This window comes from Carlito syrichta, unplaced genomic scaffold, assembly GCF_000164805.1.
Source record: "Carlito syrichta isolate Samal-C Ts95f unplaced genomic scaffold, Tarsius_syrichta-2.0.1 Scaffold283940, whole genome shotgun sequence".
NCBI classification, from domain to species: Eukaryota; Metazoa; Chordata; class Mammalia; order Primates; family Tarsiidae; genus Carlito; species Carlito syrichta.
This window is the reverse complement of record NW_007228036.1, coordinates 111,920-127,035: the sequence shown is the minus strand read 5'-3', so window position 1 is coordinate 127,035 and position 15,116 is coordinate 111,920. Positions and strand designations below refer to the sequence as shown.

The 15,116-nt window shown below is 36.3% G+C and overlaps 1 protein-coding gene and 1 pseudogene across 1 annotated transcript; both read right to left on the bottom strand.

The window, feature by feature from the left end:
* The window catches only part of LOC103254537, a 7,780-nt pseudogene extending 1,967 nt beyond the window's left edge, over positions 1-5,813 (bottom strand).
* Positions 5,814-13,595: 7,782 nt separating this feature from the next.
* On the bottom strand, positions 13,596-14,558 carry LOC103254536 (olfactory receptor 958-like). The gene has a single exon (XM_008052607.2). It carries the CDS (start codon positions 14,526-14,528, stop codon positions 13,596-13,598), a length of 933 nt encoding a protein of 310 aa, XP_008050798.1. The 5' UTR covers positions 14,529-14,558.
* Positions 14,559-15,116: the final 558 nt, after the last annotated feature.

The following is a 15,116-nucleotide window of genomic DNA, read 5'->3' as shown; positions in this document are numbered from 1 at the left end:
ACTCACCTCAGCCTCCCAAAGGTGCAGGATTACAGGCTGAGCCACTGAGCCTGGCTAGGATAAACAATTTGGACCAAGAATTACCTACCCAGTTAAGCTAAGCTTCATCAGTGATGGAGAATTAAAATCTTTCCCAGTCATTCTATTCCTAAGAGGAGGCACTGCCTCCAGACCAGCTGTACAAGAAACAGTTAAGAAAGTGTTAAACAAAGAAGAAACAACAACAAAAAAGAATGACAATACTCTTCACAAGAATTCAGGAAAAAGACTGAAAACACACATGAATCAACCCCAAAATTAAAAGAAAGATAATAAACAGCAACAGCAACAAACTCTATAAAAACCTCATGACATTTTAATAATTAGCCTGAGTGTGAATGGACTAAATGTATCACTGAAAAAACATAGAATGGCAAAATGAATAAAATATCATGACACAACAATATATTATCCTCAAGAGACTCATGTCATCAGAAAGGACACTCACAGACTCAAAGTAGGAAGACGGGAAACAAAATTTCAGGCAAAAAGAACACAAAAGAAAGCAGGAGTCACAAGCTTAATATCAGATAAAATACCCTTTAAGCTATGAAAAAATTTAAAAGATACAGAAGGCCACTACATAATGATAAAAGGTTCAATCAATCTACAAGAAATATCCATCTTAAACATATATGTACTCAACATGGAGCACCAACATTCATAAAGCAGCTTCTAGGTAAATTTTAAAAGATATTGACTCTAACACTATCATAGCTAGGGACTTAAATACCCCACTCACAACCCTAGATAGATCATCAAGACAAAAACTCAACAAGGAGATCCGGAACCTCAAAGTGATGATTGACAAAATGGACTTAACTGACACCTACAGAACATTCCACCCAACAACCACGGAATATACAGTCTACTCATCACTTAGAATATACTCTAGGGTCAGCCACAAACTTGGCCTTAAACCAAGCATAAACAAATTTCACAAGACTGAAAACCCGCCATGCACCTTCTCAGACCACAATGGAATAAAAATAAATATCAACACCAACAAAGTTCGCCCCAAACCCATGAAGACATGGACACTAAACAGCATGATGCTAAGCAACTCCTGGGTCAACATGGAAATCAAAACAGAGATTAAAAGATACCTGGAAGCAAATGAAAATTAAGAAACATCTTACCAAAACCTCTGGGATGCCATGAAAACAGTACTAAGAGGGGAATTCATATCTCTACAAACACACACGAAGAAAATGCAAACATCACAAGTTAGAAGCCTAACAAATCACCTAAGGGAACTGGAAAAGCAAGAACACCAAAACCCTAACTTCAGCAAAAGAATTCAGATCACCAAAATAAAAGCCCAAATTCAGGACATAGAAGACAAAAAGCTAATACAAAAAATCAATGAACCAAAAAGCTAGTTCTTTGAAAGGATAAACAAGATTGATGGTCCCCTAGCTAGACTCACCAAGAAAAAGAGAAAAAGCCCAAATAAATGCAATCAGAAATGCAAAAGAACAAGTCACAACTGACCTTGAAGAAATACAAAAGATTATCAGAGACTACCATGTACATTTATATGGAAACAAATTTGAAAACCTAAGGGATATGGAGGACTTTCTGACATCACACAACCTCCCCAAGTTGAAACAAGAAGATATTGAGACCATAAATAGACTATTAACCATCCAGGAAATTGACTATGTTATAAGAAAACTACTTACAAAAAAAAAAAAAAGCCCTGAACCAGATGGTTTTCCAGCAGAACTCTGCAAAACATACAAGGAAGAACTGATACCAATCCTACTGAAAGTATTCCAGGCAATTGAGAAAGATGGAACTCTCCCAAAATCATTTCACAAAGCTAACTTCACATTGATCTCCAAACCAGGTAAAGATCCAACAAAGAAAGAGAACTGCAGGCCAATATCCTTGATGAACATAGATGCTAAAATTCTCAACAAGACCCTGACAAACCGCATCTAACAACACATCTCAAAAATCATCCACCATGACCAAGTAGGTTTCATCCTCAGGATGCAGGTTGGGTCAACATTTGTTAGCCCATAAACGTAACTAAATAACATAAACAGATGTAAAAACAAAAACCACATGATTGCATCATGAGACTCGGATAAAGCTTTTGATAAACTTCAGCATCCCTTCTTGAAAAAACCCTCAAACATAGATGGAACATACCTCAAAATAGTAAGAGCCATCTATGAGAAACCCACAGCCAGCATACTACTAAATAGACAGAAATGGGAAAAATTTCCCCTGAAAACTGGAGCAAGACAAGGATGCCCACTCTCACCCCTCCTTTTCAACGTAGTTTTGGAAGTCCTAGCTATAGCAATCAAACAAGAGAAGTAGATCAGGGGTATCTAAATAGGAAAAGAGGAAGCCAAGTTATCCCTCTTTGTTGACAACATGATGCTATACCCTCAAAATCCCAAGAAAATCTGTTAAAAACCTCCTTGCACTGATAAAGGACTTTGGCAAAGTCTCAGGTTATAAAATAAATGTGCAAAAGAGAGTTGCATTTCTATATACCAATAATAAACAAGCATAAACCCAAATAAAAAGCAAAATCCCATTCAAAATAACCAGAAAAAAAATCGAATACCTCGGCATCTTCCTAACCCCAGATATGAAAGACCTCTACAAAGAAAACTATACAACACTGCTTAAAGAAAACAGATGACACAAATAAATGGAAAAATATTCCATGCTCATGGATTGGAAGAGTCAGCATTGTTAAGATGTCCACCCTACCCAAGACAATCCACAAATTTACGCTATACCCATTAAATTACCAGCAGCATTCTTCTAAGACCTGGAAATGACAATACAGGAATTCATAAGGAAACATAAACAGCCAAGAATCATGAAAACAATTCTCAGCAAAAAAAAAAGGCAGATGGTATCATACTCTCAGACTTTAAACTTTACTGCAAAGTTACAATAATCAATACAGCCTGGTATTGATACAAGAACAGGCATATAGACCAATGGAACAGGATAGAGATTCCAGAAGCAAAACCTCAACTTCTCAACCAACTCATCTTCAATAAAACCTCCACCACCAACCACGGGGGAAAGGAGAACCTATTCAATAGTTGGTACTGGGAAAAAGGCTGACCACATGCAGAAGATTAAAACAAGACCCCTACCAATTACCATACACAAAGACCAACTATAAATGAATCAAAAACCTAAACATAAAACCTCAAACTATAAGAACCTTAAAAAATGCAGGAAACATCCTCATGGAAATTGGAACTAGCAACCAATTCCTAATCAAACCCCAAGTACCCATGTCATAAGAGATAAGATAGACAAGTGGGACCTCATCAAACTCACAAGCATCTGCAAAGTCAAAGAAACCATCAAGCAAGCAGGAGTCAGCACACAGAATGGGAAAAATATTTGCCAACTCTATGTCTGACAAAGGCCTAACATCTGGGATCCACAAGGAACTCAAATGTTTTGGAAAGAAAACAAACAGCCTCATTACAAAGTGGGCAAAAGAAATGAATAGACAGTTCTCAAAAGAAGACATATGAGCAGCCAATAGATATATGAAAAAATGCTCAGCTTCACTAGTCATCAAAGAAATGCAAATTAAAACTACACTGAGATACCACCTAACTCCAGTCAGGATGGCCATCATCAATAACTCAAAAAATAACTGATGCTGGAGAGGATGTGGCAAAAAGGGAACACTTCTACACTGTTGGTGGGAATGTAAACTAATACAGCCTCTGTGGAAAAGAGTCTGACGATACCTAAAAGATAAAAATCCACCTTCCATATGACTCCACAATCCCCCTGCTGGGTGTTTACCCAGAAGAACTCAAATCACTCTATAGAAAAGATACCTGCATACATATGTTTATTGAGCATTGTTCACAGTAGCAAGAACATGGAACCAACCATGCTGCCCATCAAACGAGTACTGGATTAAAAAAATGTGGTACATACACACGATGGAATATTACGCAGCCATAAGGAAGAACAAAATCATGAGCTTTGCAGCAACATGAATGGAATTAGAGTCTATAATACTAAGTGATCTTTCACAGAAACCGAGAACTGAGTATCACGTGTTCTCACTCATAAGCAGACCTGAACAAGTATTGTAATACTATAAGAAAAGGATTAACAGTAGAGGGAAACTGCCGGGGGGAGGCAGGAGTGGGGCAGGGAGGCGGGATTGGCAGTAGTGGCAGTAGTGGGAATCTGTCTTGGGAAGCGAGGGCACACCTCATCAACAAGGGTACCCGCATAATGAACATTTGTATACCTAACTCTGAATCGTACCCCATCTTTAAAATAAAAAAATAAAAGTCAAAAAACTCTAATTTTTCAGAATATATATAAATAGTATAATAACATCATACAGTTCTTGTGAACATAATATTTTAATGTATGTAAAGTACCTGATTTAATACCTGCTTCTGCCCATCCTTGTTAAAAAAAAAAATTAGTCATGATACTAATATTCTAATTTCAATGAGTCTTTATTCCATAATATTTGTCTAGGTTTACTTGGAGCAGTTCCGGGATTACCTGTTGATGTGAATGATTCATGAAGCTGCTTTCTCTATCATCAGCTGGAGTACCTGAAAACTGAGAATTGTCTGATGGAGTACCTGAAAACTGAGAATTGTCTAATGGACACAAAATAAACTAGAATAGAAAACATAATACTTAATGTGGGAAGAAGCAATATATCATTATCAATATTGAAATAGCCTTCTTTTAATGCAGCATTTTGTCTCCAATAGCAATTACATCTGTAACATGACTGCACACATACAATTATTATTAAGGTTTTTAAGGTTAAACTTCAGTAATTAGGGAATATCTTAAGAAAATACCAAGGAGGCAAAAGTCAGAAGATGAGGAGAAAAGAGTGCTTCAGGGAAGAGACATTTACAGACTGAAGGAAAATATGGCTGATGTGGGCTGAAATCCAGGCCTCTCCCCTATTTTCTTTGCCTTTAGATGCTATGAAACATCTATGGTTCTGGGGCCAGGAAAGCTAAATGTTCTTCTTTCTCAGATTCAGTCACTCAGACCTAAAAAGTTGGACTCAGCAATGCCTCTAGCCCCTGAGAGAAGCAACAGCAATCCCCTCAAGAGAGAATAAATGTCTTCAGTGTCCTTTGGGATCCTCTTCCCTTCTTGCACTAGGGAAGTATAGATTCAAGTAACAATTAGACTGGAGATATTCTTCTTTCTCCCCACTGCCTCTATGTTGTTACTTCCTAGACTAGTGGCATTTATTCAGTTTTCAAAGCTCTTTAATTAATACAAATTCTTTGGCATATTTTTCCTCTTCTAGAGAGCTATCCATTGGGTTCAGATATTTGAGACTGGCCAGTGATCTGGTGCTTGGAGGATCTGGGTTTGAGGAAAAAGCTGTTGACTGGAGAAGTAATTGTTAAAGAAAAGAGGCAACAATCCCATCTGATGTTAAAACAAAACAAAACACACCTGCAGCTGATTTTTTCCCCCTACAATTAGCTTTATAAACCCCCATTATCACTTCCACAACTGATTGATTTTACATCTTAATTCATTTTTTGAAAAATCCTTTCTTTATTATCCTTTAAGATTGCTACTAACATGTAGATTAAGTAGTTCTGTGTACACATTATTTTTTACTGGCTTTCCACCAAAGTACGTGGGCTTATTAAAAATGTTATGGCTAAAATCCCTTTCAGATAACATAGAAGGCCCAGAAATTACAATGCTGAGATATAAGTAATCTTACCAGTATTCTTATAACCATTGTCCTTCTTCATGCCGGAAAGAATACAGAAAAAACTCCTGTCTCCATGGTTTTGAAATAATAATTACTGCTTACTGGGAATCTCTTTTTCTTTTTAATAATCAGACTCTTCTAGGCTTCTTTATCTTATTCTTTCTCAGCCTAATTAGTTAGACGCTATTTTCTTTCAAAGGCAAAAATAGGACTCAAATATTTCAAATAATTGCTGAAATTTACTCAAAAAGTCAATCACAGAGTTTCGATTTGAATTCCACCCTGTCTGCATTTAAAATTTATGACCAATCCCAACAAAATGAGATAAATATTTTGAGTACTAATTTTTAAAGTAATCATGCTGAGTCATGCATTCCTACTCATTTTCTTTTTATTTAGCTTTGTATTAAATCAGATCAACATAAACACTTAATTTTTTATAGCTATCAGTGAATTTTATATGTTTAAGCAGTTTTACTGAGATTTAATGTACATCTCATCCATTTCAAGTGTACAAGTCAATAAATATATAATTACAAAGTACATATTAGAGTTTACAGCTATCACCACAGTCTAATTTTAGAACATTTCCCTCATACTGAAAATAAACCTCATGGCCTTTTATAATCATTGCCATTTCTACCCCCAGGTCTAGGCTACCATGAATCTACTTTCTTTTATTTTTTCATATCTTATATTTTATTTGTTATATATTTGCCTTTGGGGATATTTCTTGAAGAGGAATCATAAAATATGTGTTTTTTTTAAATCTGGCTTCTCTCACTGAGCATAATGTTTTTGAAATTTATCTCTGTTTTTGCATGTATCAGTAATGTGTTCCTTCATAATGATGGATAATTTTCCATTGCACGGACATTTGTATGTCTTGGACCATAGGCTAAGATACTAAGTTTAGTCTTAGTGCCTATAGGTCCTTAAAACATTATTGATATAAAATATCTCAAAACCATGGAGACATTTTAAGATCTCAAAATCATTATCATCATCTAGTCAAACACGAATTATTTTGGATCGTGTCACATATTAAACAGCTTAGTGTGTGCATATGAAAACATTTATATATGACTTTGATTATCTAGTTTTGGCTTGTCATCTCAATTTCTCCTTTCTGTATCACTGTGAAAAGCCATAGTAAATTAGTGAAAATAAGCCCAGTACTGAAATAATTTATAATTAGTGATGCATCTCAATTTTCCATTTTTCAGCTGTCCCATTATAAATTGAGTGTTTTACACTGCATCCAAGTAATTCCAAGAATTAATTCTTCAAGAGACTTATATATCTCATAATTACTATTCTTACAAGTCATTAGAATACACACACACACACACACACACACACACACACACACACAGAAAAAAAACAATCAATAATGAGCCTCTATATTCACCATCTCATTTCAACTTCCCAGAAGTGTTATTCTTGGCAAAATCTCCAAGAGTCGCTAAAGTAACAAGCCACACAACAACCCCAAATTTTATCATTCTTTATATTAACTATTATAACTAAACTTTCTAAATGATTCATTCATTTAAAAAACGTCTGCTTTCCTTTTGACCCTAGAACAAGGTAAAAAAAAAATCATCTGCAGCTGAAATTTTGCAGTTGTCAACCTGTCAAGCAGCCAGATTCAGTCAGTTTCATGAGACATTTGCCTTCTAAAGATTTGCATATAATTTACACAAGAATTTCATGACTATATTATTTACATATGTTATTACTGAATACTAACATATAGGGTTACAAGGAGAAATAAAACATCATCTTCACCAGAATACATGTGCTAATGGGTTAGCATATTAATTTCCAAGTAGGAAACTTGTACACTCAAAACAAAATTGTCTCTCAGGAGACTGCTTAGTGATTGTACAGTTAAAGCAGACTGAACTGGATGATTAAAATCAAGTGTTCCCTGCTCCTTTTTCACCATATCAGTATGACTGTCAATCGCCCCAAATGCCCTGTCAGTTGGTATTTTCTTTCCTCTGGACACTATAGGTATATTATTCTGTGTGTTGACTTTTCTTTTAAATTTTCCAATTGCTTTACCAAGATATAATTTATAGGTCATAAAATTCACCTGTTGTGAGAGTACAGTTTAATAATTTTGGGTAAATTTATAGAGTTGGGCAAAAATTGCTGAAATTCAGAACATTTCTATTACCCTCAAAATTTTCTGGAGCTTATTTGCAATAAATTATTATTCCTGCTCCATTCCTTAGGAAACCACAGATTTGCTATTTGTTCTTATAAATTTGTCTTTTCTAAGCATTTTACAAAATGAAATGATACAATATTTTGCTTTGGGTCTGGCTTATTTTAATTAGTATAACGTTATTGAGGTTCACCCATTCTGTAATATGCAAAAATAGTTTGTCCTTGTTAATTGTTAGAAAATAATCATTGCAAAATACCACATTTTATCTATTCTTTCAACAGATTATGAATATAGATGTTTCCAGTTTTTTTAATATTATGAATAATGTGCCTATGAACATCCTCATACAAATCTTTATGTGCTTCCATTCTCTTTTTGTTTATCACCAAATATTGTAAATTATTTCTTGAGACTTTGCTAAAACTATCATGATATCTTCTTTCTGATATCAGTGATAGCCTCATAAAATCAAACTATATTGACTTCTGTAGACATCTAATCTCCCCACTTTTATATTTCTTTGTACTACTTGCTGTTTTAAAGAGTGCTCTGGCCCATCCAGTCAGCCTACTATAGCCCTTTATATACACAAGGCACATAGGTAGACTACCTAACATCTTCAGAGGAAAGTTACTTTAAAATAGCACAAAACCACAGCAATTCAGTGGAAATAGGATTAGTTCACTTTCAACACAGTGAATACCTGGTCCACTCCCAGAGGCAGTAAGGGCCAACTAGAAGCCCAAACTTAGCCTGTATGCAGCTTACTTGTGTAGTAAATCCTCACTTGTACCCCACAACGCTAAAATACATACGTACATATATAGAAATAGTTCACATTAAAATAACAACTATCACTGTGTTAAAATTTGAGATGTTCCTTTCTTTTCTTGTTTTCTCATGCCACAATTTTAGATACATGTGGGTGCCTGAATGTCGCACTCGCTTGCTAACAGTGGGGCTCTTAGGTGGTTTAGAAACTGGTAAGCAAGCTATAACTACAGTTTGAGGGGGATTCCTGAGACTAGAATAAGAGAAACCAAATGCCTTCATTGGGCAAAAGGTTTAAGTGTATATTTTCTATAGATCTAAAAATTCTATATTTTCTATAGATCTTCAATTTAGTAATCATGGTTAAGCACGGTGGCTCAAGCCTGCAATCCCAGCACTTCGGGAGACCAAGGCAAGAGGATTGCCTGAGCCTGTGGGTTTGAGAACAGCCTGAGTAACTTGGCGAGATCTCATCTCTACAATAAATAAATAAATAAAAATTAGCCAAGCGTGGTAGCGCATGCCTGTAGTTCTGGCTACTTGGAAGACTGAGATGGAAGGATCACTGGAGCCCAGCAGGTCGATGCTGGGGTGGCACTCTAGTCTGGGCGACAGGGTGAGGCTCCAACTCAAAAAACATTTTTTTTAGAAATTATGTAACTTAGTTATCAGTAATTAAATTGCTACTTTGATGTAATCTGACACTTTTATTTTTTTATGTCGATTATTTCTGGACTTGGGAGGAAAATACAAGAGTATGGTCTTTTGGGCCCATCAAACATCAGTAAGTAGGAGATAATACCACAAGTTGATAATTACATAAGAAATGGATCAAATTGTGAACAGGTCAGGGAAAAAAATTTAAAGAGAGCATAAATGGTATTTGTGAATACTTGACAATGTATTCGTAAGAGTGAATACTTTGACAGTGAGTTGACAATAAATTGACTCCTCTCAGGATGTGTGACTGTATTGGGCTGACATAAAGAAGGTGACCAAAATTGAAGGGTGTCTCTAGTCCAACAGTTAGAGGCAGCTATAACTTCTCGTCCCTTCATAAATTTAACAGAACAGAATTTCCTCAAGGGTACGGGAAATACTTTTTTCAATCCTGACCCACAGAGAGCTGTTGCTAGCTCTTTCACTGGTTTAAATTGAGATCAAATTTTTAAAGTTTAGAGCAGATTGGGGAGAATATCGCAAAGAGTGAGGTGCATTAGAGCAATAAAGAGATATTCCGCATTGCTTTGACATTAGAAAGATTCCAGACCAATGGAAAAGGTAAGTCATTCCTTAAGATTGTTATTTTGCTTTTTTTTAAAAAATGTGAAGGTCCCTCAATAGAGAGTCTAATTTTTTTTCTAGAAACAGAAAACTTGATCTATCAAGCATTTAAAGTATCTCAGAACGATATTCATCAAAATTCATTTCTTAGGTTGCTATTCAATTCATTTCAAAAGTGCCATTTCAATTCACTTCACAGTGCCAATTAGGAAGATTTAAGAGTGCTCAAGTTAGCAAAGTTTGTCATTACAGAAAAAGAAATGGAATAAAATGTTAAATGACCCTTGTCTTCAGGCAAGCACTTTTGGGCTTCCTCTTTTACCCAATTTTCTAGTTTCTTTCCTTTCTTGGCCTTGGTGCCTTCACCTAAACCTGTTTCATAGCCTTCTCTTCTGTTTTTATTCAAAGTCTTTATCCTCATTCTGTGTTGACTGTTTGTTACATGTCTACCTACTCCCATATGTTTAATACTACACAAGGGAGAGAACATGTGTCTTATTCACTTCTATATCCTCTTTGGCTAGCACTATGCCTCATAAATAGTAAACTGACAATAAATATTTGATGTTACTCTAATGGTTGCCACCCTTATTACTTATTTATGTTCTAGGCCAGTCATCTACTAAAATGTTGAATAATACCGAGATGAGAGGATTGCTTGAGCCTGCGGGTTAGAGATCAACCTGGGCAACATGGTGAGACCTCGTCTCTACAATAAATCAAAAAATTAGCCGGACCTGGTAGTGCATGCCTGTAGTTTCAGCTACTTGGAAGGCTGAGGTGGAAGGACTGCTAGAGCCCAGCAGATCGACGCTGGGATGGCCATGAGTGTGCCACTGCACTCCAGCCTAGGCAAGGGAGTGAGACTCCAACTCAAAAACAAACAAACAAAAAAAGTTGAATAATAATTTAGAAGTCATGTAAAAATCCAACATGCTTATATCAGAACTGTCACAATTTGTATTTCTTAATGACAAAGAAATAAGACTTTAGCAATAAGAATCACCAGTTGATACAAGAAAGAGATAGTTCTGAAATGGGTTGTTCAGAGAAACTATTATGAAAATGGGAAAGAATAAGCAAAAATCTAAGAGATGTGTGTTCTTCCCAAGGCAGTAGGGAAATTCTAGTAGACATAAATCAGAAAAAATCATGTGAAGAAATATGTGGTACATGTCCTAGCATAAGAAATAATCTTAAATAGAAAAAAAAAGTCCCAATAAGAAAAACTGTAAATAAGGTGGAAATATATCTGTAGTGATTGGAAATATGTGGATAAATTTTTTGACACCCTTATTACAAGGTAAGCACTCAAACTGAGTGTGAGCTGCACTCAGTGACTCACTTTTAACAAGGAGAAAATAAAAGCAGGAGAGATAGTGTATAACTTTGGAGATTAGGTCATATGAGCTTTGCAGCTTCCTGTTTAGACTGCCTTTGGATTCCCTCACTCTGATGTAAGCAGCAACCGTGTTGTAAGCACATGTAAGGGGCAATAGGAAGAGATCCATGTAATGAGGGAAGAACTGTGGTCTTCTGTTAACAGCCACATATGGAGTGACCTTGCAAGCAAACCCACATCAGATGACCTTAGACGACTGCAGCGCTGGCTGACAGCATGACTGCAATCCCATAAAAATTCTTGAACCAAGACTGCCCAGCTGAACTAGTCCAAGATTCTTGCCCCTCGGAAACTGTGTAAGATAATAAATGATTTTTGTTTTCGCGGCTCAAGTTTTGAAGTAATTTGTTATACTAAAATAGATGACTAAAAGAATTCCATAGGTAGTTCAGGGGATCCAAGAACTTTTTAATAAGGGAAATAAGGTTGCCCCTGAATGACAACATGGTGATGGCTATCAACTGTGGAAGTAAATCAAGTGATCAAATATACATATATAACTTATGTCATAGACAAGTAGATGTTTCTCCAAATATTTTTCCCCTTTTACTCTTTGTATAGGTAATTTAGTGAACACTCTACCCAGGTCCCATCTGACATCAGACAGAGGGTTTTAAGTTAATCAGTCAATCAATGACTGACTGAATGATGGATATTGCTATAAAGCAGAAAAAAACCGAAGTTATTATTTTACCACCATTGATTATTTCTATGAATGTTTCCCTGGTTCTACCCAGTATCATCGCTGTTTTTCTATATGCAATTACTTAACTTCCCTTGGCCTCAGTTATTTCATATATAACTGAGGACTGTAATTGTAATTAATAGAGATGATGTTCGGATTATAGTAGTTAATATATATAAAATAGAACAACAAATGATATACAAAAAGCAAGATATAAGAATACTATTATTATAAAGACTTTATGAATCTTCAGAACTTCTTATAAGATAATACACCATAAGTAAAGCTCAGATTTCAGTTCTAAATTCAAACAGCCTGGTTATGAATATTTCTCTATTCTTAACTTCCTCACCTGTAGAAAAAGAATATCTAGTATTAACCTAATAGGAGTTTGTGAGTTAACCTAATCAATAGATGTGAAGTGCTTAATATACTTCTTATTCCAGATGCTTGAGTGAGTTAATCTAAATAGATGGGTCACTGGCCTGAAATTGATTCAATAAAATGTTTAAGTTTAAACATTCAAAGATTCCAAAATATAAATAATAAATATTTAAATAGTAGTTTAATTTCAGCTAATTATAGATACATTGGATTTTGAAAAAAAATAGTGTCTCTCTACAATGCATAAAGAATTCTGGCTCAACAAGGGTTTCCTATGCAAATTAATAGAAATTTATGTTCCCACTTTATACAAATAGATTAATGGCCAGTTTTACATTTGAGGCAAAATGAATCAACACCAAACTTCTCTGACAACCAAAGAAATAAATCTCCCAATTGACTTCTTTGTAATGGGAAGATATGGTTAAAGCCAAAGAAGTTAAAAATCAAGTTTAAACTTAAGTTTATCAAACTGAGCAATCCTAGTTTTAAAATTTTAAAGTTTTAGCTGACCCTAAAACTTAGCTTTATTGAATGGTCAGAGAGCTGCTGGTAGTAGAATAGAGCAAGATGTAAATTTTGAAAGGGTAGAAGGAAGGAGGAAGGAAGAAAAGAAGAAAGGAAGGAGGGAGGGATGAAATGGAGAGATGGAGGTAGGGAAGGAGGAAGGAAGGAAGAAAGGAAGGAAGGACGGAAGGAAGGAAGGAAGGAGGGAGGGAGAGAGGGAGGGAGGGAGGGAGGAAAGAGGTAAGGGGAAAAGGAAGGAAAGAGAGAGAAAAGATGGAGGTGGGAGAGACAATCTATGCCCTCTTGAAACTTACTGCATCTTAATCAATCAAAACAAAGTTCCAACAAGTACAGACTGTGTAACACAGAAAAGATACATTGGTTTGGCAAATTACAAAATGAGAAAAGGCAGGGTTAATGTGAAAAATCTTCCTTGAAGCATAAATCAGTGGCTCAGTCTGCCCATTCTCTACTACATAACTCCTAGGACTCCCAAGAAATACCCCCTAGTGACTTTGCCCATCTTGATATTTGGCAACAACCCTGTTGTGAGGCAAGTGGATATAAAGCAACTCCCCAAATAATTCTAGAGAGGAATAGCTCCTATACCTTACAGTCCAGAAGTATAGACCTTTTGAGTTAACACCTTCCTCAGGGCCATTTTCGCATCCTTGTTTCTCAAGGTGTAAATCAAAGGATTAAGTGAAGGAGTGACAATATTATTTAATACCTGAATAGCAGAATCTAGCCAGGGACTGGAAGCAGGACGGAGATAGATGAGCATCACAGGCCCGTAAAACAAGAGAATTGAAAGCAAGTGGGCACTGCAAGTTGAAAAGGCCCGCCTCCTGCCCTCTGAGGAGCTGATTTTCAATATGGAAAGGACAATACGACTGTAGGAAGTCAGTATAAGACAAAAGCACACAAGAGTCACAACATCCACATTAGTAAAACTCACCCTCTGTGCTAGAGAGGTGTCTGCACAGGCCAGAGGCAGCACCACTGGAATATCACAGAAAAAATTGTTTACCTCATTGGGGCCACAGTAGGGTAATGTAAAGATAAGAAATGTGAGAATACTTCCATGAAGACAGCCCCCCAGCCAAGTGCCCACTGTCAAGGCAGCACACACCCTTTGGTTCATGATGACCATGTATCGCAAAGGGTGACAGATAGCCACAAAGCGGTCATAGGCCATCACAGTGTAGAGGAAACACTCAGTGCCACCCAGGACATGGTAAAAGAAGAGCTGGGAGGCACAGCCCTGGTAAGAGATGGTCCTGCTTTGCCCCATTAAGTAGAGCATCATTTTGGGGGAACTCACTGAAGGGAAAAATATGTCAAACACTGACAGGTTTCCTAGGAAGAAATACATGGGAGTGTGGAGGGTGGAGGAAGTAAGGATGGCCAGAAGAATGAGCAGGTTCCCCAGCAAGGTGAAGAGGTAGAAGGTCAAAAACAAGACAAAGAGCATATTCTCCAGCCCCTCCGTGTTAGGAATTCCCAACAGGATGAACTCAATCACAGGGGTGTAGTTCCTCATGTTTACGCATTGGGCAATCCTGGAAAAGCAAAGCAATTAACATGATGTAAGAACACAAGTAACTCAGAGAACAGCTTCTGAATAAAGTGTTTTCTATTTAAGGTAATGACTGCAAGCAGAAGAAGACCAAAGAGGGAGAAGATAGCAGTAATAAATCTAGGCCTGATGCAAAGAATATGTTATATTTGGCCTCGTTTTTTTCATATGTTAAATGAGGTCACAGAATAATTTATCTTTACAGCTGCTAAAACTCTTATAGTCATCAACTCTTACCAGTTTAATGTAGTTTCTCTCAATCTGGTTTATTATCAGATAATAATAAACTGGTATATTTCTTTTTTTATTATTCTAAAATGTGGTGTACAATTCAGGATTAGGTATACAAACGTTGATTATGCAGGTACCCTTGTTAATGAGGTATGCTTCTCCCTCCCCTAGCAGTTTTCCTCAACTGCCAATCCCACTCTACTCCTCTGACAGTTTCCCACTATTCCAATTCCTTTCTTATAGTATTATAATTGTTCAAGATCTGCTTATGAGTGAGAACATATGGTACTCTGTTCTTTGTTTCTATGATAGATCACTGAG

What these genes read in the sequence shown, in the direction of transcription:
- LOC103254536 (XM_008052607.2), bottom strand. Translation starts at nt 14,528, where the DNA reads ATGAGGAACTACACCCCTGTGATTGAGTTCATCCTGTTGGGAATTCCT.